We start from the raw sequence: 27,973 nt of genomic DNA, 5'->3' as shown, positions 1-27,973 counted from the left end.
GCAGTGCCTCACGCACACGTGTTTACCCTTTTTTTTTGTTTTTTTTTTGATGACGGTGGTACAGGGCAGATGAGAGCTCATTTACAGGAAAGAAGGATGTTTCAATGAAATGTTGCACTGATTCATAAAGTCTGAGTATTTCCTGCTGACACTTAAGCAGGGGAGATTTGCTGAATCCAGCCGCTGTGCACTTGTTTCGAAACAATACAAAGCAAGAGATCAGAGCTGCAGATGAATGGGGCTAGGAGCTCACCGTGGGGTATCAGTACTGCTGAAAATACAAACAAAAATCTGAATGAGATGGGGGTTAATCCCGGAACAGGGGGATTCCCATAAATTACTTGTAAATGCAAAAGTAAATCCCACTGTTTGTGAAAGAAGGTTCTGCTGGTGGAGGACTTACATCTGCAAAGACAGCAGGTTATATATTGTTAAACAACAGAGCCTGTGGGTCTTTATAACCCACCGGCCCCTCACCCCACTTCCCATTTCCACACTCGAGCTGCTGAAACTTCTGATAGATTTCCCAGAAAGCATTTAGATTCTCTGCTTGGATGCTTAAATTAAAGATCCACTACAATTATGCTTATGAATAGGCCTATAATAGAAAAACCTATGTCGTCTTTTAGGACACAGTTTCTGCAGAGTGGCAATAGTTCATTAGAAATTCACATCTGAGTTGTGGGCCGGACCCCTCCCAGCTGCTGAGAGCTCTCTGATATGAAGATGATCTGTCTAGTATGGTATTTAGAGCGTTTCCATTATAAAAGAGACACACATTAAACCGTAGTGAACCATATCATTTTTGCCCCGCCGTTGAAAGTAGGTCCATGGGCGGAGCTACTGTTGTCACATGATGAAACTAGCGGAAGGTCATTACGACAAAAGAAAAAGGGGAAAATTCTTTTCGGCTGTGTTCCACTTTGCTGCCCGCAAACTTCTCTCAAACAACATTAAATGACATATATATGAAGTACCTAAAGCCATGTGGAAAAAATGAGCTGCTGAATGACCTTCAGTGTTGTTGATAGCTTTGCTTTTGCTTAAGTCGGACTACTATGATGCAAAGCTATGAAACACACCCACATGCGCTGTGACGGACCAACTTTGAGTGGAAATGCTCACCTGAATTGGACCATTCTAAACCAGATCGGACCGTATCACTCAGTGGAAACAATGTATTTACAATCCCTCACAACCCCCAACCTAACATTAGTGGTTCAACAAAAATGGCGAGCAATATTGCAGTTATCCAGCCATACGGTTTTGAGGCGGATGCTAGCTCAGATGAGGAAAACAAAAACAAACAATGATATAGACATTTACAAATGGATGCTTTCGGGTGCCTGTGGCCTATTCGTTGTATTTTCTACATCACAAATAACCTCTATTCCCCCCCCCCAACATCTCACATTATTTACAATAAAATGGTGACATAAATTACAAAACCAAATATATAAACTCTAAAAACCTTTTTAAAAAATTAATACTGATAATACATTTACACTAATTAAACCAATATAACGGAGTTAAATTGTTATGTCTTGCTGCTTCTGCTTTGCTGCATTCCCTGTCATTCTGCTCACCTGGCAGGTGAAGCAAATGATCTTGATCAGCACCTGCCAGGTATTTAAGTCAGAGGAGGCCATAACCAGGGGGAAGGCATGCAGAGAGGGCAGAGCAGGAGGCTGAGGAGCAGTGGGTTGAGTTGGAGCTGTGCTGGTTGGTTGTTTCCATTTTTGATTCCCTCTTGGTCCTCAGCAGTCTTATACTGCTGGGTTTTGTTATTTTAGTTTGGGGTTGGACCTTGGTAGTCCTTATTTGCGGGCTTTGTTTATTTTGTTTCAATAGTTACATTTTGTTAGGCAGCCTTAGCAGGGAGCTGCTGACTCCGACGGTCAACGTGGCTGGGTCAGTTGTCTCCCTGAATTATTTTCTGTTTGGCCAAGGCTCCAATCCCTTTGTTTTGTCTTTTGTTGGGACCAGCACAGTAATTATTGCTTTCTGTTTTACAGGACACAGGTTATTTCTACCATCTAATAAACTGTGTTCCTAAACTTTGGTGTCCATCGTCCATATGTTTTGGCCCCTTTTTGATTTACCCCTAGACTGGGACAGGTTTGCCTGTCGGGGGCCGTAACATATTTGGGGGCTCGTCCTTAAAGCTTTATCCCGTTTGACCAGTGGCAGTTTTTGTGTTGGCAATACTTATTTGGAGGTCTGTCTTTATACAGCCTGTATTGTCTTTGTCATCTGCCCAGGGTTTTGGGGTGCTGGAATGCGCATTTGTGACTCGTGTTAGCACTCCGTTTTGGGGTGTTTTTCTTTGTGCCTCGTGCTGACACTTTGTTTGGGCTTATTTGCTTATTTGTGTAGATTTGTTTGTTTGCACATCTTTGGACACCAGTTTGTGGTTTTTGTGTAATCTTCTGCTTCGGTTTTTTTCCCTCTCTCTCTTGCTCCTTTGCTAAGCCCCTGCCTGTCAGTTGACTGAGGGTCTGCTGTTTTGACCTGAGTGAAATTTTGTTGCTCCCGTTGGAGGTATTTTGTTTGGGAAGATGAGTTTGCCGGACAGCAAAGCTTCTACGTCTCTCCGTCTTAAGGAGCTTGAGGTTGAACTGCTCCGTTTGAAAATCAAAAAGAAGGAAGTTTGTTATGAGTTTGAGCTCAGAAAAATTAAGGAGGAAAACTACAGGCAAATCTGCCTAAAGGAGCTCGAATTGCAACAAGCCACCTCAGTTGTACCACCTCCTTCCTTTTGTGTGACACCATTTGATGTGGACAAATGTGTTAAATCTGTACCTCCACTAGGTGACAGGGACATTAATGAGTATTTTGCTCTGTTTGAGAATGCTGCTAGGGTGTTGCAGTGGCCTAAAACTGTCTGGTCACTTTTGCTGCGGAGAGTCCTTACTGGGAAGGCACAAGAAGCAGTGGTGTCCTTGCCAGCCACTGAGAGTCTGGACTATGACAGGGTGAAGGCTGAGGTGCTACATGCATATGCACTTGAGCCTGAGGTTTGTGGAGGTGATGGTGGATTTATCAGGAAAACAAATGATCTGGCTGACGACAAAGCACTGATAAACCAACATGATGATCCCGTCTCTGTTAATCAGGTTTCTGATTTGGTTGGGAAACGTCCTGAAGTTTTTCCTGCCCAAGCCAGAAGGCAGGAGCAGGACGAATCTGCAGAGAAGGACTTTCTAGACCTGAGTGACAGCTTCATGGCTCATTTTGAAACACCTGGCCTGCAGCCTGTCGAGATTCATGTTTGCATTGGTGGCCATGAGGCCAGAGTCCCTGATCCCCCTCCGCTTGGGTGTTTACCCTTTTCTGGAACTGCTTCAAAGGGACCAACTGTGTTTCCTCTGAAGCAACTGATCTTAAACATGCGTTACCTTTTATTAACATCCCACTTAGTAATAGGTGCTCCAAGGAACCAAAGCAGGACTGGACTTCAGTGCCAGCTTCTGGTAATGGATAAACAATCTGAGCAGGTCACTGTGGACAGCACCCTATTACCAGGCACTGAAGGTACACATCTGTTTCCTTTAAACATTTATCTATTATCTCTCTTCACAGAAGCCATCCTCAACTCACACACAACCAAGGCAGACCTTTTACAGGAGAGGTGGCTCTGTGATGATGAACTTGAGAATTCTGGAGCATTTGTTCTTCAAGGACTGGGCCCTACAGGTTTTGAGTTATTCCACCACAAAACCTGTTGGTGGAATGAATCAGTGCAAAAGATCAGCAAGACCTCAAAGTTGCCTTTAAAAAGAACAACATTTAGTCTGACAGTATTGCTTGTGAACATGTTTATTTTTTTCATTTTTCTACTTGCAGGAAACTGGCCCCCATGTTCACAAGTTTATGGGTGGAGGTGTTATGTCTTGCTGCTTCTGCTTTGCTGCATTCCCTGTCATTCTGCTCACCTGGCAGGTGAAGCCAATGATCTTGATCAGCACCTGCCAGGTATTTAAGTCAGAGGAGGCCATAACCAGGGGGAAGGCATGCAGAGAGGGCAGAGCAGGAGGCTGAGGAGCAGTGGGTTGAGTTGGAGCTGTGCTGGTTGGTTGTTTCCATTTTTGATTCCCTCTTGGTCCTCAGCAGTCTTATACTGCTGGGTTTTGTTATTTTAGTTTGGGGTTGGACCTTGGTAGTCCTTATTTGCGGGCTTTGTTTATTTTGTTTCAATAGTTACATTTTGTTAGGCAGCCTTAGCAGGGAGCTGCTGACTCCGACGGTCAACGTGGCTGGGTCAGTTGTCTCCCTGAATTATTTTCTGTTTGGCCAAGGCTCCAATCCCTTTGTTTTGTCTTTTGTTGGGACCAGCACAGTAATTATTGCTTTCTGTTTTACAGGACACAGGTTATTTCTACCATCTAATAAACTGTGTTCCTAAACTTTGGTGTCCATCGTCCATATGTTTTGGCCCCTTTTTGATTTACCCCTAGACTGGGACAGGTTTGCCTGTCGGGGGCCGTAACATAAATAAAAAACCTTGGGGTTTGAAGTTGACCCAAATTTGAACTTTTCCGATGCCTTTTATTCATACAAATATAAGACAGGTTTTCATATTTTTTAAGACTTTTTAAAAATCGTTTTTAACACTTTAACAACCCAAACAAGACACAATCAATACAAATGTTTTTCCAAATGTTTTTCTGCTGCTTTTTTAGGGAGTAATACACACAATCTATGGTTTTTAACATATGTTTTCTAAATGTGCTCCATCGTTTGGTTGAGAAGAGGGTTAAAGCATTAAACATTTATGCATTTTTCCTCTTACTCCTAACAGGTTGTGGGTGAATATTGTGAGTCGGGGTAAATATTGAGAGTCTGTGTGTTTATATGTGGGTGTGTGTGTATATCTGTCTGTTAAGTGATACTGTAAATCAAATTATATTGTGATTTTTTTTTGGTTCTCTCCTTTTGTCATCTGTTCTTTTATGTAAGTGGAAAATAAGACCACCTTGAAATTTTTTTTATTTATTTATTTTTTAATTACAGGTGGGTGTACTCACTAGACATGAAGAAGCAAAGTTTTGGATTCCTTCTGTGAAACTTGGATTTGTTTTTCCAGTTCCCGTAGTTTACTGACCTAAAGAATTTGGGTTTGGTCACCATATGGCCTTAATTTGGTGCAAAACCTGTGACTTCTAAAAGTAAGAGTGAAGAAAACATCTATTCTTCTCTCTACGTTTTGTTGTTCATCATTGAGTAAAAACAAAATACCTTACAGATGCCAACTCTAGAAGGTTATTTCATCCCAATTAAAGCTGTTAAGCAACATCTAAACCAGCAAACATCTATCAACAATAAACAGACCTGATCCAAAAAGGAGAATGTTCCTTTAGAGCTGCATATAAATTTTCAATCCAGCCCATAAATTCCATCTGTCGGACAGACATCCTCCCAGTGTTTCCTCCTGGTGCATCTGCACGGCTGGCAGAGGAGCAAGTGACACAGTATTCCATCCCGCTCTTCTATTAAACATTTACACGCTTGTGAAACGTATAAAACTAACCGCCGGCGATCGCATCACTGCACAGCAGAGGAGTCAAGTTTAATACGGCTCTCATTCATTTCCTAGAATATCTGTGTTAAGTAAGAAGTTATAGATTAATGGGCAGAAAAGACCGAGCAGGACATGCGGTGTTGTGGAAGAGTCCAACTTCTTACTCAAGCTTTGTGCCAAAACAGAGGCACAGACCTCCCAGGAGGAGGATGTCCTTAAATGCTTCTGACTCATTTAATAGATTATCTGCAGAGACGTTATAATAAGAACAATGGCTTTCTATCTTATTTTAAACAGAAGCTTAATTCAAAGTGCAGTGGCTGTGTTTGTTTCGAGAGTCGATATTTTCAAAAGCTGGCAGAAGCGCATTAGTCATAATCTAATTATGTCCCAGTGTTTTGCAGGGCTGTGTGACAAATTAATATTTGGTGTTTAGCAAAAACACTCATTGGCAAACTTTCATTTAGCCCTCAAACTCTACGGGTTTGAATTACACAAAAAACACAACACACCTTGAAAATGATTATTTGTCTCCCTCCCCCTAAACGAAAAACAGATGTTTTTTTTGGTCTTTTTTTGGATAAATAACTATATCAGGTTATATATCAGACATAAACAGATCCATTGCTATTTGAAAAAGCCTTATACATAGCTGATTTCAGGGAGTACCTAATAAATAAAAGGAAATTATATTTTCTCTCATTGATTATGATTCTGCCTACAGCTATCATATTTTGCATCACTTACCATAAATGCATTATAATGCATCATTGCTTTGGGACTGTTTACACACAAACATGTTTTTGCAGAAAAAAAAATAATTTTGTCATTCATCACAGAGTAATAAAAACAAAGTCTACATGTTCTAGCTCTAGGTCTTGTCTTTTATCACTTTTAAGTCCCACTCCAATTGTCTTTTGACAAAATCCCTTAACCTGTGTTGTTTTCCAGACATAGTTTCTGCAGTCCCTGATGGCCCTTAGAAAATCCCTTTTAAATTCTGAGCGAAACTATTGAAACGGACCCCTACCCAGTTACTGAGAGCTCTCCATTTACATGCTCTCTCGCTAGTTTGCAGCCCCTCATAACCCAAACCTAAAGGCCATGTCACACAGCCACTACATACATTTTGCGCATATAAAACGTTTCTTTTCCAACAACATTTCTTGGCTCTTCCAGATTCCAATCTATTTGAATACTGACATACTAAGAAATGCAGTTTTAGGCTTAATTTTCTTCATAAATGTCCTCCATCAAAACATGCCACATGAGTATGAAAAACAACCACAATTTTCATGGGAGTGGTCTTTATTATCCATCCAGATCAAAGCGACACTCCTAAACAGACCCACTGCCCCTTGTCGTTGACCTTTTAACCGACATTGCCTCTTTATTTATTGTCTCAGTCTCCTCCTGAAAACACTGGCTCAGCATTATCGGTGCAAAAATAATTAGGCCTCATAAGATAACCTCAAGAAGCTTGGGGCTCTGTAGGAGACGTGGTTCATGTCTGTCATCCTTACTTTTCTTATGAGAATCTCTGCCGTGTTTCCCCAAAGACAAAGGTGAGACGTAGCCTCCATTCATTACCAGACACACTAAGTCCTCCCATTCTGCTTGCTTTACAGCATTCATTTAAGCCCGGGGGTGAATACAAACCATCTGTGTACACAAATATCTGACAGGTCTGTGTGTTGAGCGATGAGTCCCACCTGTACTAAAGTAGAATAGGTCTGGAAAAGTCCTCTGAAGTGGCTTTTCAGAAAGGTCACACACGTGCACTCAGGCAGATCCTGGCTTCCTACCTGGAAGAAGTCGTTCCAAATGAGACAAATGAATGATATGACTCATTCAAATCCAAGCAAAGGATAATTGAAGGACGGGCGGCAGTGCTAATGAATGATATCTCGAGCCATTTTCTCTCCGTCTCCGTCTCAATCACCCGCTCACAAATTGATGCTTCACATTCACTGTCCCTTGTAAATCAAGCATAATTGACAGACAGAAGTGATGAAATGGGAAACACTGCAGCTAAATGACTCCATCAAAGCTCTGCCGTTTCAAACACTCACTTGGGAGGTCTCACAGGCTTGAACTAAACAGGAAACTTTTGGCTGCAAGTGGAACTTTTAGTCAGACTCATCTGAGATGTTTGTACAATTCTAGTTTTGTTCCTCTACTATATGGTGAATTTAGTTTTACAATTTTACAAAAAACAATACAATAAAACAACATGTCATAATAAACAAAATCTGCCGCTATGAGGCTCCAATAACTTTAATATATTTTTAGGTTTGGATAGGACATTAAACACATTTTATCTACATTTTTAAAAGGTTCTTAACAGGCTAAATGAAAGACATTTACATTTTTTAAAGATATATGTTCCTAATCTCATTTTCGGAATGTTTTTAATGAAATAGGAAAAACAATTTTTGAAAAGGTCGAAGCTTATCTGAAGAAAAAAGTTGCATAGAAATCTGTTTGCTGGGTGGAGTTTTTTTTCTTCTAAATATTTACTTTTAAAGACGATTGTCAAATATTTTAAATTAGTTTCACACAAATATAGGTTTTGTTTTAAAACTGTATTTAGAACAACATTTTTTTTTCTAAACTTGTCCTGTCCAACAGCTGAGCAGATAGATGAGAGCTGAAAGCCTCTTGTGTTGGAAATATTTTACTGTTACAATAGGGGTTATGAAATGTTTGATACACTAGGTGTATATTTAAATAAACCCCTTTTGGAATTAAGGCTAAACTTTATTCATCTTACTCATATCTAGAACAACATTTTAAATGTAATTTTAACCACAAAAGGTTTCAATATTCTCTTTTATTAAAAAAAATAGTTTTTTTTTTATTTCACTTTGCATTTTACATCATTTTCAATTTTTGTATGCCATCATCCAGGTTTTTAGTCTTTCCAGCAAATGCATTTATTACAACAATGTTAAACACTGTTAAGTGGCAAATAAGAAATGAAGAATGAAGATTATTTCAGTTTGTGGCTTAGTTAATAAAAACGTTATAAAGGGGATATAACCCAGCTGTCTATCTTTATGTCTAATTTGTGTTTAAAGTGCTCAAAAATGAGTAAAAATAAACAAGTTTTGTGATTTTAGTCCAGAATAGACTCATATAAATCATATAAATCATATAAATCATAATAAAAATGTAACCCGAGCTGACTGTGGTCTATCATCCTTTTGGGTTTGGTCAGAAAAAGAGTTTGTCTGTACCTTTTTTAGTTTCTAAAAATGTAAGAACTCTCTTTTTTAAAGTGTATTCTCTGATAGTCTGCAGAGCGTCTCTGTTCCACGACTCAACTTGGACTATTAAACAGATGGACACACTGATTTAAAGATCTGTCATCGAGGTGATTATATTTCATTATGGTAAATGAAACACCCCATTACTCTTTAGTGTCTTATAATAAATGTCTTTAGGAACATCCAGAGAAAAAAAAGAGATGATCCAAAGATAGTGGAGATGACACCATTGACTTTTGAATACTTCACTGACTGAAGTGTTGAGGAAAGGAATAAAAATCACTGCGATCTCTGTCCACACAATAATTACATTTAACATATTTACCATATTTTTGGAACCGGATTTTAAGGCACACTTTGGCTTTTTGAAAAAACAAAAACAAACAAAGACTTTTCATGTGCCTTACGTGCAGAAAATACAGTAGTTAAACAAGTCGATGTCTGTCAACCATAAATAGTGACGTTATATCATGACCAAAACTAAACAAATAGTGCAATATGATGGTATGTTTGGATGTTTGCATGTTCAGAAATGTTGCAGTGTGGTTGAACAGGAGGAGAATGGCGGAGGGAATGTGGAGGGGGTGGACTCTTCTTGGAAAATCAAGAGGGTCGTGGCCCCCAGCTGAGGCGGTCTGGCAAAGGATCAGTCTGGTTCCTCTTCAGCCAGGGGCTCCCTTCTTCTGACCCGTCATTCTTGATGTCTTCAATAATAAGAGATGCAGCTTTAAAAAAAAAGAAAAAACTGTCTTTAGTCCTGCTGGTGAGAACTGGGCACGCTCAGTGCACTCTGACATGCTGCACTCAAGCCATCCTGCAAGAGGCAAATGCGATACTGTAAAAGGCTGTGGTGCTTGAGATTAGAGAAACATTTAAGGTCATATTGAGGTATTAGGTGATGCAAACAGCTGTACTGTAAATTTTCTGGCATCTGATCAAGCTTTTAAACATAAGCTTTGCTCTTAACTGCAAAGTATAGACACAAACCATAGCCTCCATCTAACCAATTTAAAGTAAAATTGTCTTTTTCATGTGTATAGAAGTCTTTTTTTCCCCCCAAAAGGTCACAGTACTTGGTTCAAATTATTCCGTGCACTTGCATTTGTATAAATGTTAGGAAAAAAATGCTCCAATGAAGTCTTTCCTCCAAAAACATGACAAGTTTCCAGGAGTTCACCAGTCACCCCAGGCGCTGAATCTCATCACATCCTGTTTTTCCAGTGCCAGCCAGATCGGACAATAGCAACGCATCTCTGCCCTGTGTTTTTGTTCAGGGTGGATTCTTACTGGATGATGGATGGAGCAGTGTCCTCCTGTTTCCCTCTGATGTTTGGGTTCTGGATTATCCCGGAGCTCAGCGTGGTTGTTTTGGGTGGATTCTGCTCTAATCTCGTGTGCTTCTGCCACACTGCGATGAAAGACAGCCTGTTGGTATTGGCTTGCCTCTGAGGCTGACTCATAAGCACAGGTGCAGGAGTTAGAGGGAGACTTTCCACCACTGGGCCTAGAGCCTTACAGTTATATCTGCATCTTCATATTATCTTTATTGGCTCAATAAGAATGTGTCGAACTCATCATTTTTGCATTAAAAATAAATAAAATTTCAAACGAAGATTGATGCAGCTTTAACCACCTGAAATCTGATTTTTCCTTTCCATCTCTAATCTTTTTGACAAGGCGAAGGCGTTTTTAGCACAAATCAGTCACTGCGCCCTTTGTGGTAGGATTTTGCAAACTTGACAAGCTCAGCCTCTGCAGCTTTGCTTTTTGTTGTTCACACGGCTTCTGTATCAAAAAACTGGATTACCTTAGAAAAACACTTGTCAGGGCTAATTCGTTGGAAAAATCCAGCAACATGGCTTTTGACAACATGTCTGCCTTTTGAATCTTAGTCTTTATCTGCAACAAAACCATACAGTCAAGCAGTGTAAGCCTTGCATAGAGGACATGTCGATGAACACCTGCATGAATGGGATGGGTTTTATTATGGCTTTTGTGGGGCAGCAATATGAATCATTTGACACAAAGGTTGAGTTCAGTCTCCAAGGGGAAAATGTTGAAGGAGCAGCTTTAGATAGTTAGTTTTGTTCTATAAAGTTTTTGTCATTGGAGGTTAGTTATGAAGGAAAATATGTTGGTCAAAGTTTAACAATAAAAGGAACTGGTTTTTAATCTGGCTGCTTCACAGCATGCAACCTCTAATCCTGCCAGACAACTCCGATATTTTCCACTTGACCGAACAACAACATGTTTTGATTTGCAGCCATTGAGCGTCCCCCTGCAGAACACACATTCATCCATGTCAGGGTGGAGGATCTACTGTTTTGGCTCTGTACCTGCTGGGGTGCGATGGGTAAAAAGAGGCGCTCGGTGGTCTGCTGCGTTCGGTGGTTTACTGGGCATTTGCTCCTCCGGGGAGCACTCCTGACGAGGAGGGGATTAGCTCAATCCTCCCCTCTCTCTGTCACCCCTTCCAAGTCGACACTTCAGATTCAAACAAAGGCTCAGGGACTGTGGGCCTCAGGCCCCTGGCGCGCTGCTAATCCCATTCCAGCTGGACAACAATCCGTCTGGCCGGTGGCCCCTGCGGGGCCTGTAAGCCCCTGGTAAGAGGCTTGGAGAAGTCAGACAGCTCATCAAGGATGAGGACTTAATTAGCCATGCGAAGTCAACCTGGCTAATTGAAAAGATTCAACCGGAGTGCTGCCAGAAGAGAGCACTTTTTGTGTTCTTTTTTTCTTCCCCGTCATTTCTCAAGGTGCTCTGTTGCCAGGTGCAGAAATATGCATTCTGCCTCTTTCAGGGTGAACAACAGGAAAAAGTTCCAACTTTAATGGGTCTGGATGCAGTGCCAGCACAGATGTATGCAGTAACAAGTCTTTAAGTGTTTTGCTGGTTTAGTCTTTCATGACAAGCTGAATGAGTTTGGTCGCAAAGGTAACTAAGGGAGTGGAAACACACTTGACTTATATTTGCCTTGATTTAGATGCATTCGTCAGCTCAGGTGTGCCAAAAAACCGTCAGATGTGCTTGGAGACTAAACAAACCAACGCTGGCAAGTTTGTGTACCCAGGTTGAGCTGATGTCACAATTCAGTCAGCACTCAGTGAACAGACAAAGCGCACGCACCTCGCCGAAATGCAACAGAAACCCTCCCTGACCCCTCTCTCCCCTCTCTATCAACGCTCTGTTTAAGCATGCCATCAGCACTCCGGCATATTGTGTTTAAAAAAGCTGCGCTGGATCAAACTCACAGACTTTGTAATGCATTTTGCGGCGTCCCCTCCTTCCCATTTCTCTCACCCATAATGTGTTTGAATATGCCAACTCTCCCTAAACACAGTGTTTAAAGAATGCCACACTCCACCTTGAACTGTTTAAGAGCACACAGCACCTCTTTCTTTGTGTAATTTGTTTGACGACGTTGGCCTCTCAGGCTGCACTTACTTTTAATGTGCATCTACAATGTCACACTCCCACATAGTGACATGCATGCATTGTAATTTTCTTCTTTTGAGTGTGCAGCTAATTTAGGCGACTGCAGGGCTAATTCACAAGGCACTCACTGTTTCCATTAGCATTTATAAACTTAGGTGTAATGAACATTTATGAAAGATGTTGGCCTGGAACGAATGAATGGATTCCAAAAACTACTTGAAAGGGTTGTTGAATATTTATTACAATTTGATATTTCAGGCTGTGTTCAATAAGTAAAATGTATCCACTCCAATCCACAAATGGCTGTTTGAAGGTTTAAATAATAACCCAGATTTCTAATTTAGGCCTGTCTACAAATGTTGCAGGATTAATACATCAAGAGCTGGTTGTGTTGAATCTTATGAAACTGGCAGATGGTGCCAAATCGCAACTATCTGACAAAAAATTAATTTTCAATGCATTGACAGTATTTACCATCATCAAATGTTGGTATAGTATATAAAATATTCAACAAGTGTCAGCACTAAAAGGCTGTAAATTATGCTGGATAGACAACTGTGATGAAATCCAACAGCTTGACTGGACCCTTATAGTAAACTTATATCAAAATTAAATAAAACGTATAAGTACAATGACATATGTGGAGAATAGCTGAGGCAAACATGTTTTAATCTTTGAATATTAACAAAAAATGCTGCTATATAATCATTAATATTGATATATAGATATTTTTTAAAACAGTGGAAAAAAGGTTAAATTGCTAAATATCCCAAACCCAAAAATGTGGAAATTCCAAAGATACAGGGAGAAGTAGTCAAGATGTTTAAAAACTTCTGAATTTTTTTATGGAGTGGAGCTTAATTTAAACCAAAGACCTCCAAGACACTAGGGGGTACAAAAACCATCAGGAAAAACAGGGGCAAGAGAAGTTTCCAGAATAAAAACGCGTGTTTACCACTAAAAAATGCCTGTTTATGTCATTCATTTGTTTGATTTGAGTTAAAGCATTAAGATTAGGACCCTACAACCCCTGGGCCTTAGCAAGAATGAGCAAATACACATCAGGCCCAAATAAGGTATTCCAGAGCTAAGAATTTGACAGTCTGCTATAAATAATGTCAAATGTTAATCTCAAATCTAAAATGACTGATAATAAGGTACATGAAAACTCCTCAAACTAATGTTGAGTGATTAAGCTGTCAATCAATCACCTACAATGACAACAAAGGACACCAGAATAAATAAATGCGGTTGGTATAAATTAAGATAAAAATGCTGATTGAAATTAGCCTTCAGTTCATAAAAGTCGACTACATTTTGTGTAGTTTTAGACTGTTTTCAGTGTGTTTAAAAAAAAAAAAATCTACTGATTTCTACCAAACATCTAGTCTGTAGTCAGTGTCATCATGCAAAGAAAAACAATTGAATAGTGGCTTACGTATGGTAAAAATCAGCCAGAGACTGCATGCGCATTTTGTAAACCGTCTTTTTCCATGGCAGCCAGTTTACTGGGACAGGGTCTTCCATGCGGAAACGATGACAGGAAACACTACAAGTGCCAAAACTTCCCACATGTGGGTCTTTATTAGAGTGAACTGAACTATGACAGCATCCACAACAATTTTCTCATGTTCCACATCTGCAGCACAAGTCGGTAGATGGTGGATTTAGTAGCCTGATAGACAGCTTAGTTCTGTTCACTCATGAATGATGGTATCAGGACTTTAAAATTCAGATTAATTGACTTCCTCAGACGGAGACAGTTGATGGTTATAACAGCATAGATAGCTAAACCACTTTAACCTTTGTTAAATTTAACACATTTAACACATTCCTGAAGGTGAGGTGTGACAATTATGAGACTGTTCTGGCCTCATACAAAGAAGGTATGTATTTATTTAAAAGTAGGTTCATATAAAACTCATAAAGACTTGTTAACCTCATATAAAGCATTTAATATATTGTATAAAACTAGTTTAAAATAAAAATGGTTTTAACCCTCTGCCAACAGAGCTTTACCTCCAGTGTTTACATTATTTTGACTACCATACCTATTCAACCATTTACACAATTATTGGAATTCCTGTGGATTCTTAAGTGGAGAAAAGCAGCTCTGCGCTAATCTGGACAAAAAACATCAGATTCAGCATCAGAATCCATTAGAATTCTGTTGGTGGCCCCAGGATTCCATTGGAATTACGTTAATTGGGTCAATGAGTTACTTTAATTCAAAGAGCATAAACACCTCTATGCAGGAGCATTTTCAGTAAGTCTGCCTTGTCTGTAAGGAGTGCTAATGCAAAAAATGTGAAATTGTATATTGTCACCCTATGCCAACATTAAAAGATAAGCCTGTTTTGATGCCGTCAATAAATGTTGATAGTTTGTGATTTTGTATTTTATTTATTTGTATGGTAAGTGTTTGTATATGTGTTTTGCATTTTATTGTGTGTGTGTGTGTGTATATATATATATATATGTGTGTGTGTGTGTGTTTTAACTCATGACCAGGGGACTACACATGAAAAACTCTGGCTTCAACGACGTTTAATCATGTGCTTTTTTCAAGCTGTCCCCTTTTAAACATACTTTGAAACTATTAAACCAGGGCTTCAGCTCTTGTGTTAGTAAACCCTGAAATACCTGTATAATACATTATGGTTTAATGCAAACAGACACTTCAGGAGCTGAAAGAAACTCAATACAGCATGACAAAGATAGGTTTAGTCCAAATTTGGCCGAATCCTAATTCATTCCCTACCCCTATGGCTCTTCCTATTTGTACTTGTCCCTAACCAACTGTAGGGGCATATGGAGCTGAAATGGTGTCCGAACTTGTTTTTTTTAAGGGGGAGCGGTAGTGGCTTAGGACAGGGTATCCCCCCGCCGGTAGTGGATCCACGTTGCGCTTGTGAAACAGAGATGAAATGCATTTCTTCATGTAGGTGAGTTTTTTGTTTTTACATGACTTTTTAAAGTAAAAAAAAACTGCGGTTTGCATTTTCCAAGCGCTGGCAGTTATGCGCAAACATATATGCCCAGCGACTATTCATGATGTCCAGCTATATTTTTTGAAGGCTACATTTTTTCCAACAGTTTTCATTGTAATCGGAGGAGTTACTAGTTGTACTCCTTTATTCTTACCTCCAAAATATCTTTTGTCATCCCTGCTTCTTCAACACAAGCTCAGTATTGACCCAACACGCCATAAACCATTCACCCGCAGCTAAGAAGCCAGTGCTTTTCATGGGGTTATGAAATTGTGTCTAAAGAAGTCATAAGATGTTTGAGCGACCCCCTACACATGGATCCATCACTCACTAGTGAAGATGACTGAGAGTAAAGCAACTTTAATCTGTAAAAGATAGATTTTTGTCATCTTCCTTGAGCTCTCATTTTCGGAGTTGCTGTAAATTCTTACTAATTTATAAGTAATAAAAAAAAATCTTCCCTCTGCTACAAAGTTACCCTTAATTTAAACTACATTTATTCCACATGCAAGATTAATGCTATCGTCCCACACATCTTTTGTCTGTTTAATATTAAATGCAATGCTTCTAGAAGCAGCTGAAATAACACCACCGGTGTTTGAAGCAATTAACCTTTCCCGCTGTGTAAATGGCCCAGGGGAGGGGGGAGAGGAAAAAGAGGAAAGTCAAGTGGGAAATAAAATCTGTCTGCATGCTTCATTCACTCGGAGAAAATACATGAAATAATGTGAAGGGAGCCCAGCTAAGACGTGTTGACAGTGTGTTCTCTATGGCACCACTTGGGGTTGAAATGAGAAAAAGCGGAGGCTGATTGTAAGACATTTAAAGAAATGAAATCAGCCAGGTTTGGCATAAAAACCCCTCATTCCTGGGCGGCAGTCACACAACCGGCTATCCACAAGAGCTCTGAATGAACCCCCAACCCTAATCCCCTTCTTCTTGTATTGTCGTCTGAAGACCACATATGCTCACGTTTTCTCTGGCTTGGACGCCCTCACATATACACACACACTTCGAGGCTTAATATCCCTTTTACCTCCAGCCCTACCTAGAAGCTTAATACCCACAGCTTGATAATAGAGAACTGTGTCTGATTCCTGCCTGCAGGAAGGAGCCATGAAATTACCTTCCAATGCATCAATCGCTGCAGCACAAAGCTGCAGGGAAATCACAGAGAATAAAACCCATTGTTACAAGTCAAGCTTTTAAGAAAGTATGAAGACAGAAAAAAGAGATAATAAGAGCTGATAAGTCCCTGAAAAGTACGACTATTCGTCTAAGTTAGAGCTTTGCAAAAATCCAGGTCAAGCTCCTGGTATCTTTGAGGTCTTGGAGGGACCTCTTGACTATGTGATTATATATTAAACCCAAAATGCAGGAGACACAGAGTCCTTAAGTGAAGTGTTTAAACAAGGGTACATTTTCAACTGGCTTTAGTTGAGCTAATCTTGCCTTTGTATTCTTGGAGGCCAAACTTGAAGTTGCAGCCCTGAAACTTGGCAACAACAAACTGCAATCATCTTCCTTTTGAATAACATGCAGACCTGTTACACGGACACAGTGGCATTCTGTGACCCTAAACACTTTAGGTAAAAGAGTTTTACCTGGAAGGTCTCTAATGGGGCAGAGGTCAGCGTGTCATGTTTGTCCTGCCTGCAGTGAATAGCAACAAAGCGAGGTGGCGATGGACAGATGCCGGCAGGTAGACAGGTAGACTGATAATTAGATGGATGGGTGGATACTGGGCTCAATCTTATCAGGAAGGAACAACAGAAAACCAGACCATTTTTGAGATCTGTTAAAGCTCCAGACACTCACAATAAACACACATTCACACAGAAGCTTAATCTGGTGCTTAAAAAGCTAAAAAATTAGAATGTTAAGGGTTAATACTGAGTGCAATAAAGTCAAAACTGCGTAATCATTTCCTGTCTTTAAAAATATAATCACTACTCCCATACGTTCAAACGAAGAACTATTTTCTGCCATTTGGGGAAGAAGAGTAAAGAATAAAAGCATAAATGTATTAAGCCGGGTAATTCACTGATGTGTTTTTCCAGGTCTGATATTGATTTAGTACCATTTGTCTGCACTAGAAGTTGCACATAAAAGCCTTGTTTTTATTTTTTATCAAACCAGTTGTAAATATGCTAACCCGGATGACGTGTAGCGTTATCGGATTACTTACTAAGTTGGGAGTTAGCGTAGTCACAGTAACGTTGAATTTAGCGGTATTAGCTTTTTTACATGTTGCAAAAAAATTTTTTATTGATTCTTATTTGTACGAAAAAAGCTTGAAAAGTTAGGTAATTGAGACTTTTTAGATCAAATCAGAAAGGGAGTATTAAATAAAAAAGTATTTTGCTGCCAAAACAGAAACAATTATCCCATAACTAGCTGCAGGCTGCAAATGACTTTAGCTGACTTGAAGGGCTCTGTTATAGAGGCTAAAGTGTACACCAGAATCGATCGCCTTCTTATTAACAGTGACTGACAGCCATTTGAGACGGGTCGATCCAGAACCAGGACTGACATTGACCCAGTTACCTCCTTGCATGAATCCTGCCACCAAAGTCCATCATCACCATGATGAACAACAAAAGCCCTGAGGGCAAAATGTGCACACATTGATTGTAGAGAGCACATGCACAGTATTGCTTGTGCACTGAACCTCATCAGAAAAACTTCATCATTTCTGCACCTCTGTTATCAATTCTCCATTATGGTTGAATTAAACCAAAGCAGATTGATGAGTAAGCAGATTAAATATTTGTGCTTTGTTGTTAAAAGTTGCAAAGATGGACGGTATTTTAAGTTTTAGGAGTAGCTGCTTTTAGCTTTTGATAGTTTATTTTTGTGGGTTTATTGAAAACAGACAAAGACTGGAAAATCACATCTCTAGTGTTGCAGGAAGAACGTTGTTAATCGAATTGACCTATATCATTACGTAATTGTTTCAAAATAAAATAAATTGATTGAATCAATAATGGAAAATACCATTTGTATTGAGGCATGGTAGGTTTATTTTACTATACATAAAAACAGTGAAGGGAGCAAAAATGATCAAACCATTATTCCAGTCCAATGTGTGAAAACACTGAATTCAGCAAAGACATGTGATCATATGGTGGGGTAGAATGTTCTGATTATAATTCCTTTGGATTATTTTGATGGGGAAGTGGGCTGAACTTCAGGAAACTAAAATTTAAATGGATTTGACATTCATTCCTGTTAACTTGTTTTTTTGTACATATTTTGCATTTACACTTCATTATCTTGCAAGAAATACAAGGTAACCGAAACACGTAACCTGCACTGTTCAGTACCCAGGTCTCTGAGTCAAACTGGTTGAATTTTTGGCTAAAGATGTCCTGGATTGATTTTAGGTCAGTGAATCGGATCGTTCAAAATGAACCAATTTTGACAGCGAATCGTATCACCAACCAAAAATTATGATATGAATCAAATCATTAAAATGAATTGTTACACCATTAACTGTATGAAAACCCATAAAATGACTCACATCACACTAAAATATATATCGGTTAACAAATTACTCCTACATCAACTTTGTTGCTCTGTTCCTTTCATAATGAAACATGCAAAAAGAATGTGGCTTTGTGGCGATTGTAAACTACATATCCAGATAACCGAGGTATGCTCTTTACGTTGCTGTACTTTTGCTTGACAAGTCAAGGAGGTCGACATGTTTTCATGTTCAAAAAACAAGCTTTTTGTTTCTGACTTTTATTGCTTAATTTAAGTGTCTACGTGGCCAGGTTTTGTTGTCGCATATACCTAAAATTCACATTCTGATGGAGACAAAATGACACCTGAAACAACAAGAATGCTGGAACAGTTATTTTTTAATCTATCTGAAAATGACAACACAGATGACAGGTGACATCTATTCTGTCCCGAAATAAATTGAATGTCAGTGATTTTGTGAGTTCTGGCGTTGTGTTTGTTAGCAAAATTATTTCAGCTCTATGTGCTGCTCCTTTTCACTTTTGCTCAGTTTTGCAATTTCAGCATGTCATCCCTGTTTTTTTCCTCTGTTCAGTCTAGCTCATTCCATCATTCCCTGTCAAATCAACAGTTTGCATCGTCACACCACTGCGACTTCACCCCTATGTATGCAGCTGTCTCTACACACTTTCCCTCTCTTTCTTTCAGCCCACACCAACTCGTCCTCCTCCCGAGGGGACTCACTCCAACAGACAGACCAATTTTCTGCTAATTGGGCCTCAGGAAATTGCTCCTCGTTTTAATTTACTGTCGGACAACCATGAAGACATGTGATCCAGCTCTTTCTGTCTTGCAGGTGGGCGGATGAGAGACCCTCACTTCTCTTCAACTTCCCTCCACTTTCGTTAAGAAATAAAAAAGCCTATAGTTGAAAGGTTAACTCACTGTGGCGGCTGTGTAAGCTGGATACGGCACTGTTCAGGGTGGTAGGTCACATGCTCCCACAGTAGAAATGTGCTTGCAAAATATTTCAGTAAAAAAGTGATGTGGGGCAGAGCAGGAACAAGCAAGCGGTGTTGAGCCAGACAGGGTTTTTCACCCAACACCGTCTGTCACAATATTATTCAAACCACCCAGCGTTGTTGCGCACGCTGTCCAAACAGGAACTGTGTTCATTGGAAACAGTATTAAGATTTTGTATCGGGCGAAGACAGCCCAAGCAGTGAGATCACCAAGATCAGATGACTATTTCTAACAAAGCTGCATCGCGTGGAGGGCTGTCAAGATAAGATGAATTGTCATGTGGTGACAAAACCAACAAGAAGGCCATTACATTAGCAAAACAGATTCCTATCTTGGTAATTACTGGGGAAAAATGTGGGAAAATCTACACCAGACTTTAGATTTTAAAACAGAGATAAATGAGAAAGACACTTGTTCCTTCCCCTACGCTCATTACAGTGACTGCACACATTAAATACCACTCAAGCTGCTCTTCAAAAGAAATTCATAAACCAGCCTTAACAATGTGTTTCTTGGTTTAGGGAAAATTGCTGAGTAGAAATAATAAAGCCAAATATCATTATGAATTTTAAAGTAAAAATTGAGACCCATGATGAGATCTGGTATATTTTAAAAGTTGGTCAAGCACAATTCTAATGTTTTAAGTAGTAAATAAAACAAAATATTTGAGTAAAACAGCTCATTTATACTTTTGTTCCTAAGAATAAACCAAAGGAATTCATTTTTAGCGTGCATATTTATTCCCTCAGATTAGAATTTACTAATCCCCTTGACAGTCTTAAAAGTTTCTTGGTAAATATATAAATCCATGTGGTGATCATTTTTCTTTAAACTGTAAGTGCCAACGTTGAGTTTGCAGTAAGGCAAACCTCTGAAAGTACATCAAAACATTTTGATTTGGCTAATATTGTAGATTCTGGCCACAGAAGTCTGGCAGAAACCCAATTGTTTGGGTGGGGAATTTCTAGAAGTTGCACCATTTTATTCGGTTTTGTTCACTTTATCTTTTAGTCACATGCACCCAGTACGGTGCTACAAGCTTGCATTTGAACAAATAAAATGGTGCAACTTGTAACCCCTAATCCTATAATGTTATCATGCGTTACCGCGTGGACACGACACCTTAAATGAAAAAAGTATAAACTTTTATTTTGATTAATGAACGTTCTATTTTTTTTTTTGTCAATGCAACTCATACACACCAGTGGAAAGAAGCCTTGAAGCTTTTCACATTGCACTTTTAGGTGAGGATCAAATTGAAGAAAAAAAAAAATCACAGCTGGAAGTTACTGAGAGGGAAGCAACCCAAAATGATAAAGAAAAAACCTAAATAGGAAAAAACATAACCCAGCTCAGACATGGAAGTGCCATAGGTTACTTTTATATTGGGATAAGACTTGGTATAAAGAAATGAGGAATGCTGATAAATTGGACACCATCATTTTGCTTTGGTTTTCCATGTGACACTTAAAAATAGAAGGTCTCAGTGTCAATGTGTCTATTTATCATATATCAATAAGCACCTGCACATCCTCACTACACATCCTATAACCTTTAGACCTTGTCTACCGATGCTTTCCCAATTTTTTCTCAAATGGGTTCTGTTAAACTCTTCTCCGTGTTCTGCTAAATCATCTGTGTGTATTAACAACTGGGTTCGGATACCAAGACCCTTGTTTTTAGGAGGACTCACTTCTTTGGTATGCACCATGCATCAGATGAGCTTTTACACCTGCAAGAACAGAGCAGACTGTCCCAGGAAACACACTATGATCCCAACCAAATTTCCCTTAATTGACAAGGTTCAGATGTAATGCATTTTGGACTAACGTGAATTGAAAGGAAAACAGCTGAAACAGAGAATAAACAGACATGTACAGTACAAGTACTCAGTTACCATGATTGTGACATAAACTTCAGTTCTTGCAGCAACATTTGGTACTAGGGGTGCTAAGTATCCTCATCCTCTCCCTCCCTCTAACTCATGGTGCAGAAAGAATTAAACAGAACAGGATAAAATAACTAGACAAAGCACAATAAAACAGCTGAACAACTAAACACATTTAGTCAAAAACCCACAGTCAAACCCAAATCCGTCCAGACAGGCAAAGGGAATGGTATCCCACAATTCCTTGCACTGCCGATCTAACAGCAGCACCTAAGTTACACCTACTTAATTGAATTAATTTGAATGAAAGTAAAATAACTGTCTGACACCTATGTTTTTTTTGTTAAGTTGACTGAACTCAAAAAAATGATTTATCTTAACTGAAGCAAATACTTAAGTTAGATCAATGTAAAAAAGTTTATCTTTACAACATGGATACGTGGTCTTATCACCCTCTCAAGGTAGAAAAAGTATTATCTTCATCCATTAAATCATCTTTAAATGGACACCCCATGCTGCTTCACCTCTCTGAAACCAACTAACCTTCAACTAAACCTGCTACAGATCCAGGTCATGTTCAGAGCATGAGTTGCTATGGGAACTAAGCATTCCCTGAAACATACCTCTGTTTTTGGAACCGAAAGCTGAGGTTATCCACTTCCTTAGCCTCAAACTTACCGTGGTAACTCACATAACCTGCTTTTTGGAATACCTCCAGGACTCATAAGGAAGGTTATATACTATCAAGTGTATAACCATTCATTCCCATATTTTTTTTTCCTATTTTAGTTATAAGATGGGAACTATTCCTCCATGTAACTATTTTCTGCTCTTGCTAAGACTTTGTTGGGTGATATACTCTGCTGTAGCTTATCTTTGAGTCAAAACAAATGAATACCAAACTAGAAAAAGTTACTTTTGAGAGACAAACAGTCACATTTATTTCTGGAATCAGGGATAGGAGATGGCAGGAGGCTTGAGTTGTCAGTATGGAAGGTCAGCATAAACATTGATGACAGCTGGTATTGACCTAAAACTTAAACAGTTAAAATTTAATAAACGTAAATATTCTAGAACATGTTAAACTGAACAGTGTGTGTGCTTTGGTCACTACATGCATGTGGATTGAGTTTTAAGTCTGTATTCACTGCCTGCCAGATGTATTATGAATACTTGCTACTTTTTCATAGAACATTTTTTAGAAGGTATATTTCATGCAGCATGACTGGGCTGTAACTTTTTACGTGCTTGGTATTTATTTATGTACTGAAAAACATGTACTGCCAGTTGCGATACATATATTAATCTTTGCAAACACTGTTTTTGTTTATAAATCAAGATTTATTGAAAATCAATGCTGAGATTCATTTTTGTACAGTTTTTGGCAAAATTCTTCACACAACAATGGATTCCAATGTGTTCAAGCATAGCAAAGGACAACAGGCTTGCCTTACCCAAACATGTTAGTTTTTTTGCTAGGCAAAGGAGTCTACTACTCTCCTATGGCTCCTAAATCAATCAACAACCTAAAGTGACAGCAGGAGTCAAAGAGAGGAGACAGCACTCTAAAGAGACATGGTTATGTTTTTCTTCTTCGAGCTATTGTCTTCGAGTTCTAGGTAAATATAGGAAAAGTCAACAAAACTGGTTTGGAAATAACAAGGGCTTTACAGACAGCTTGCAAAAAGTTGGAATATTAAAACTTTTGATAGATTTTGGTTTTTCAGAGTAGATGACAGCTTACACATTCCCCACTATAAAAACCTATATATTTTTTGGCATGACTACATGCAGTGCCTTTCATGGCTCTTAAGGTATCTTGTATTTGAACGTATACGTTGATAGCAGTGATGATAGAAGGAAATTGGTTTTGCACTCACAGAAAACATGCAAAAATGGGACTGAGGCCCAGCGCTTTCAACTTCCGTTGCTGCATTCATGCACCCAACCTTGGTTGACATTCACAATGACGCATCCATAGCCCTCCAGGGGCCCACTCTGACCCTCACACTAAGTTCATTTGCATCAGCCAATCAATACACACAAATGTTTTAGCAGCGAATTCCTCCACTGCAGCTTGTCAATACCCAAGCCAAACATCCATCAGGCAAACTGACTTGTTCTTGAACCAAGCAGCACCATCTATCAGAGCATGGCTCTTATAGGCCTAATGACTAAATATGAATCAATAGGTCATGTTTTCAAACATTCTCAAAAGTCGATATGCAAACTTGCAGTGACCTCCTATTTAAAGGCTTCTAAAAGAAAAAGTCACAACAAAGAGCCATAACTTTGGAAAGGTGGTATTTTTTTCTGTCCCCATTTAGTCTGAATTCCCTGCAATTAGTTTGCAAACAAACATCCAGTTGTAAATTCAATAAATCCAAAGTATTCACCAAGCTTTTTGGGGCTTTCTCTTAAAATAACTGTGTTTTGTAGATTGTATGAATGTATGCGTTTAATTGGATCGGAAGAAGGGGGGAAAAAAAGTACAGAGAAAACACACACACAGAGACAGACATTTGAGAAAGCAGACACCATCAAATACACCTCTTTTGTCTTTTTTAGAAGTACACACACTGAGCTCATTACATCCACCCTGCTGCCTGATGGCTGCTTGACAACTTAGCACCTCCAACGTACTTTTTACACTTTCCGAACCTCCTAACTGCCTGTTTGCACAGGGGTGCTTATTCATTTGAGGAACTTTCAGTGAAAGCTGTCCACCCTGAATCCACTGTCCTATCAGTCTGATCCCTATCAATTTACCATAAACGATGCAGTTTAAAAGCACTCTTTAGTAAAATGAAAAAACAAAGTCGGAAAAACGTTTTCCCTAAAGTGAACAAGAGGTTCTGTTTTGACCAAAAAGTTCATTCATCATGCAGGGAGGTATGTGTCCCCCGAGGAGACTCCAGCACTTTCTGGCTGGGGCAATAAAGTAAACCCATCAGTCAGGACAGAGCAGACTTATTACTGTCAGTGTGGCCTCTTTATGCTTTTGACGCTCTCTGTAAACCTCCTGCTGCTCATGCTCACTATTAAACAACACCGCCGCTTGAAACATGGGTTTAGAAACAGTGGCAGGCAAATTCTGGGGTTACTGAGCAAGACTGTAAAAACATACACAATGTGTAAGTTGAGATGTTAAAAAAACAGCTTAAATGTTGAGAAAAATTAACATGAGACAGCTCTTATACCTTTATTTTTAGGATCTGAAAAACAAGGGGCAACCACGAAAAAAATTCAACAATCGATGTATTTAGACACCAAATATTTGACAATAAACTGAAATCTCAAGGTATCAGATTTTTCAAATATCATGTCCTTTATCTGATAATGACACACATCAAATAATGTAGTATTATTGGATTAACCCATGTACATTTTCCCTCAAAAGGTGATACTTTTACTGATTAGTTTCTTTTAAGCAATTTAAAATAAAACAAGGAAAAATACAATAAAAGTACATTGATATATCAAATTCATTTAAGACTTAATTTGTACATTGAATAGAAAAAAAAAAAGAAATTATAATTGTTCCAAATTACAGTATAGCACTAATAAATGCAGTACACAGATTGCAACGCATTGAATCTCCTTAATATAATGATTGTTAAATAGTTTAAACAATTGTTTAAAAGGGTTTAAAGGGAGTGGGACAAAGCCCAATTACATATAATCTCACCCCTATTATGATATACTTCACTTTTCATAAGCTACTTAACTTTCCGGAAAGCGAATGTGCAAACAATATACAGAAGACATACATCAGACTCCAGAGTAGTTGGCTCGTACGTTAGGAGTACCAACTGAGAGCGACAATGCTTTGCTTTGATGAAATGTGCTGCCATACTTCCAAATAACAGAGGGAGGGGATATTGAAAATAACAGGAAGTTATGTCATTACATATCTGAGTATGTACATACAAAGTTCTCAGAAAAAGAAAAAAAAAAGCTACAGACTACCATCTATACCAGGATTTTCTGATTCACATTTTCATCTTCAATTGCATATATATGTTTACATCCATTTTATGTTTTTTTTTGGCATCTCAGTGGGAATGGTCCCCGACCTTTTTTACGCCAGAGAACAGTTTAGTGTGAGACAATACAGACCAGCTTGTAAAAGACTAAAGTTGGTGTCAGATTATTTTAGTATCCATTAACTTTTGAGGGTCAAGTTCAGGGAAAGATCTTTTTATTTATTTAATTTTTTTCAAATTAAAACGATCCCATATGAAATCTAGTTTAAAATAACAGTTTGAAAATTTCCATAGATATTTCAAGAGGATGAATATTCAATAAACCACACCTCTCTTCGTGCACTTCTGTGTGTAATTGTGTCATCATTCCTTCTCTTTTATAGTCTGCGTCTCCCTTGCATTCGTTGCCGGATTGTTTAGTTTGATTATGAGAGCTACGAGCTAACATACCTCAATTTCCAGTTTGTTTCCTAATAAAAGGAACCTTTTATTCTAGATTTTTCGGCGTCCAAACCAACCCTGACACAACCACATTCAGGCTCAGATTACGATGGATGTGGTGGAGAGAATCCATTAGTTTTCAAAATAAAATTTCCTTTACAATTAGATAAATAAAATGGAATTAATACAAGTAATGCATTGTTCTCTATTTGGCTCAGTACCAAGTGAACCACAGACCGGTACCATCTGCAACCCCAGGAGTCGGGGACCACTGCTGTAAAGAGACAGCACCAGGAGAAAGACACATTTTATAGACACTAAACTGGCTCGAATGTCTTTCTGCCTTCTTCAAATCTCTTTGCACAATGCCACTGTGAGGCATCAGAGCTATGGGCCCATGACCAGAAGCCAATGGGGCTTCATTACATTTCCATATATCAATGCTGTGCAACCAGAGCTGTGCAACATCTGAATTGCATTCAGGCTCCAGTGTGAGAAAGGGTCCATTAGCTGATGTGTTCAAGAAGTGAAAACTCTTTGGAAAACTGATACCTTCACACAGTTTTTTCAAACTACTAAACAAGTGATCCAAATTTTTACGGACTGAATTACATTTTCCTCAACCCAAACTAATGCATTAGGGGCAGGCAGAAGTCGCAGCGCTAGCTTTAGTACACCTCATCTAAAGTTGCAGTTTGAAAGCTTGGTGTGTTTTACTGTGCAGCAGGTCTATGTTAAAAAGCCTCTAGGCGGTGAAGGAAGAGAGTGCTTGTTCAAAAAATTCCAGTCCATATTCCACCTGGGTGGTTAGTAGTAAAAATAGAGGCAGATCAGTGAAAAGGAATGTTATGAATTCAAGCATGCCTGGTATCACCTGTCAAATTAGGTAAAGATACATTGACATTTATCAATAATGAAAACGTTTTTTTTTCCAATATGTTACACCTGTATGGTCTCCTGCTCAGTCACTGCCTCTGGTAAAGTCTACAGAGGATTGAAGCTAACACTTCAGTCAATACACTGAAATGATAATTGTTAAAAAAAGTTTTAAACAAGTGTGCTGCCCAGTCAAATCCAACTATGTGGCATATTACGTAATTATGTCCCAGCCCTAGGCTACCATTCAAAAATACAGTTATGCAGTTAATTCAATGAAAATGAAACCAGTCGAAAAATAAAGTACTATTTTGTGTTTCTTTTGTGTAAAGGTGATTACAGAAGGTCTTAAATTTTGCTACCAGCTATTGTCTGTCTGAAGTGAAGTAAAATTTAAATTTTAAAACAAAAAAGTCAGAATGACATAATTTGTTGAATTTATTTCCCTGGCCATGGCATTGTAAGTAAATGTTTTTCTGGCTCCACTGAAGAGGCGTACTTTAAAGCACTTTTTGGTAACATTTTATACTAAGATTCCTTAACAAGCTTTGTTAATGCATAAACAAGCATTATAATAGAATTTTTAGGGTGTTAAAAACTTGTGTAGCGACGCATTACATAATACTCAACACATGCCAGGTGTTCACACCAGGCTAAGACTTGGACTGTCAAGTGGGTGCTTTCAATGAAAAGTCTATGAAAACACATAGCGCATGTTAGGTGTCCGCGTTCAAAACGCTCACATGTTCACGCATTTCTACGCAGGTTTTTAAATCCTTTTATGGGCACTACACAAAACGCGTGGCGACTTACCGTGTCAATAATTTAACCAGTTGCACTTTGACAAATCATGGAGTTAGATTCAGTAATGACGCTTGGGTGGTATCCTTTTCAAAACATGGAAGTACCAACCATTTGAAAGCAACCATGAAGGGTTTGTGCCCAGTTGAAATTCTATGACACAGAGTCTTTCATTCATTGGAATAGCGCTGTGAAAGAAAAAGCCTGGAGCAAGATTCACAAGATTTGCACCACTTTGACGTTTTGCACCAAGCCATTTCCAATTGTGAGTA

At 38.8% G+C, this 27,973-nt stretch overlaps 2 protein-coding genes across 2 annotated transcripts in view; both read right to left on the bottom strand.

Moving 5' to 3' along the window:
- sema3aa (sema domain, immunoglobulin domain (Ig), short basic domain, secreted, (semaphorin) 3Aa) overlaps positions 1–7,374 on the bottom strand; it is a 45,765-nt gene extending 38,391 nt beyond the window's left edge. Inside the window, exon 1 of the mRNA XM_011491152.4 lies at positions 7,234–7,374. The gene's annotated coding sequence lies outside the window, so the exon portion shown is untranslated. The remainder of the gene's footprint in view (positions 1–7,233) is intronic.
- A 965-nt stretch (positions 7,375–8,339) lies between these two features.
- The window catches only part of tspan11 (tetraspanin 11), an 87,581-nt gene continuing 67,947 nt past the window's right edge, over positions 8,340–27,973 (bottom strand). The window contains exon 8 of the mRNA XM_020714381.3: positions 8,340–9,515. Within this exon, the coding sequence (XP_020570040.1) occupies positions 9,453–9,515 (63 nt within the window). The 3' untranslated portion in view covers positions 8,340–9,452. The remainder of the gene's footprint in view (positions 9,516–27,973) is intronic.

This window comes from Oryzias latipes, chromosome 23 (assembly GCF_053564925.1).
Source record: "Oryzias latipes strain Hd-rR chromosome 23, Olatipes_Hd-rR_3.1".
In the NCBI taxonomy this organism is placed as follows: domain Eukaryota; kingdom Metazoa; phylum Chordata; class Actinopteri; order Beloniformes; family Adrianichthyidae; genus Oryzias; species Oryzias latipes.
The sequence above is the reverse complement of the archived record's forward strand: the minus strand, read 5'-3'. Positions and strand labels throughout refer to the sequence as shown.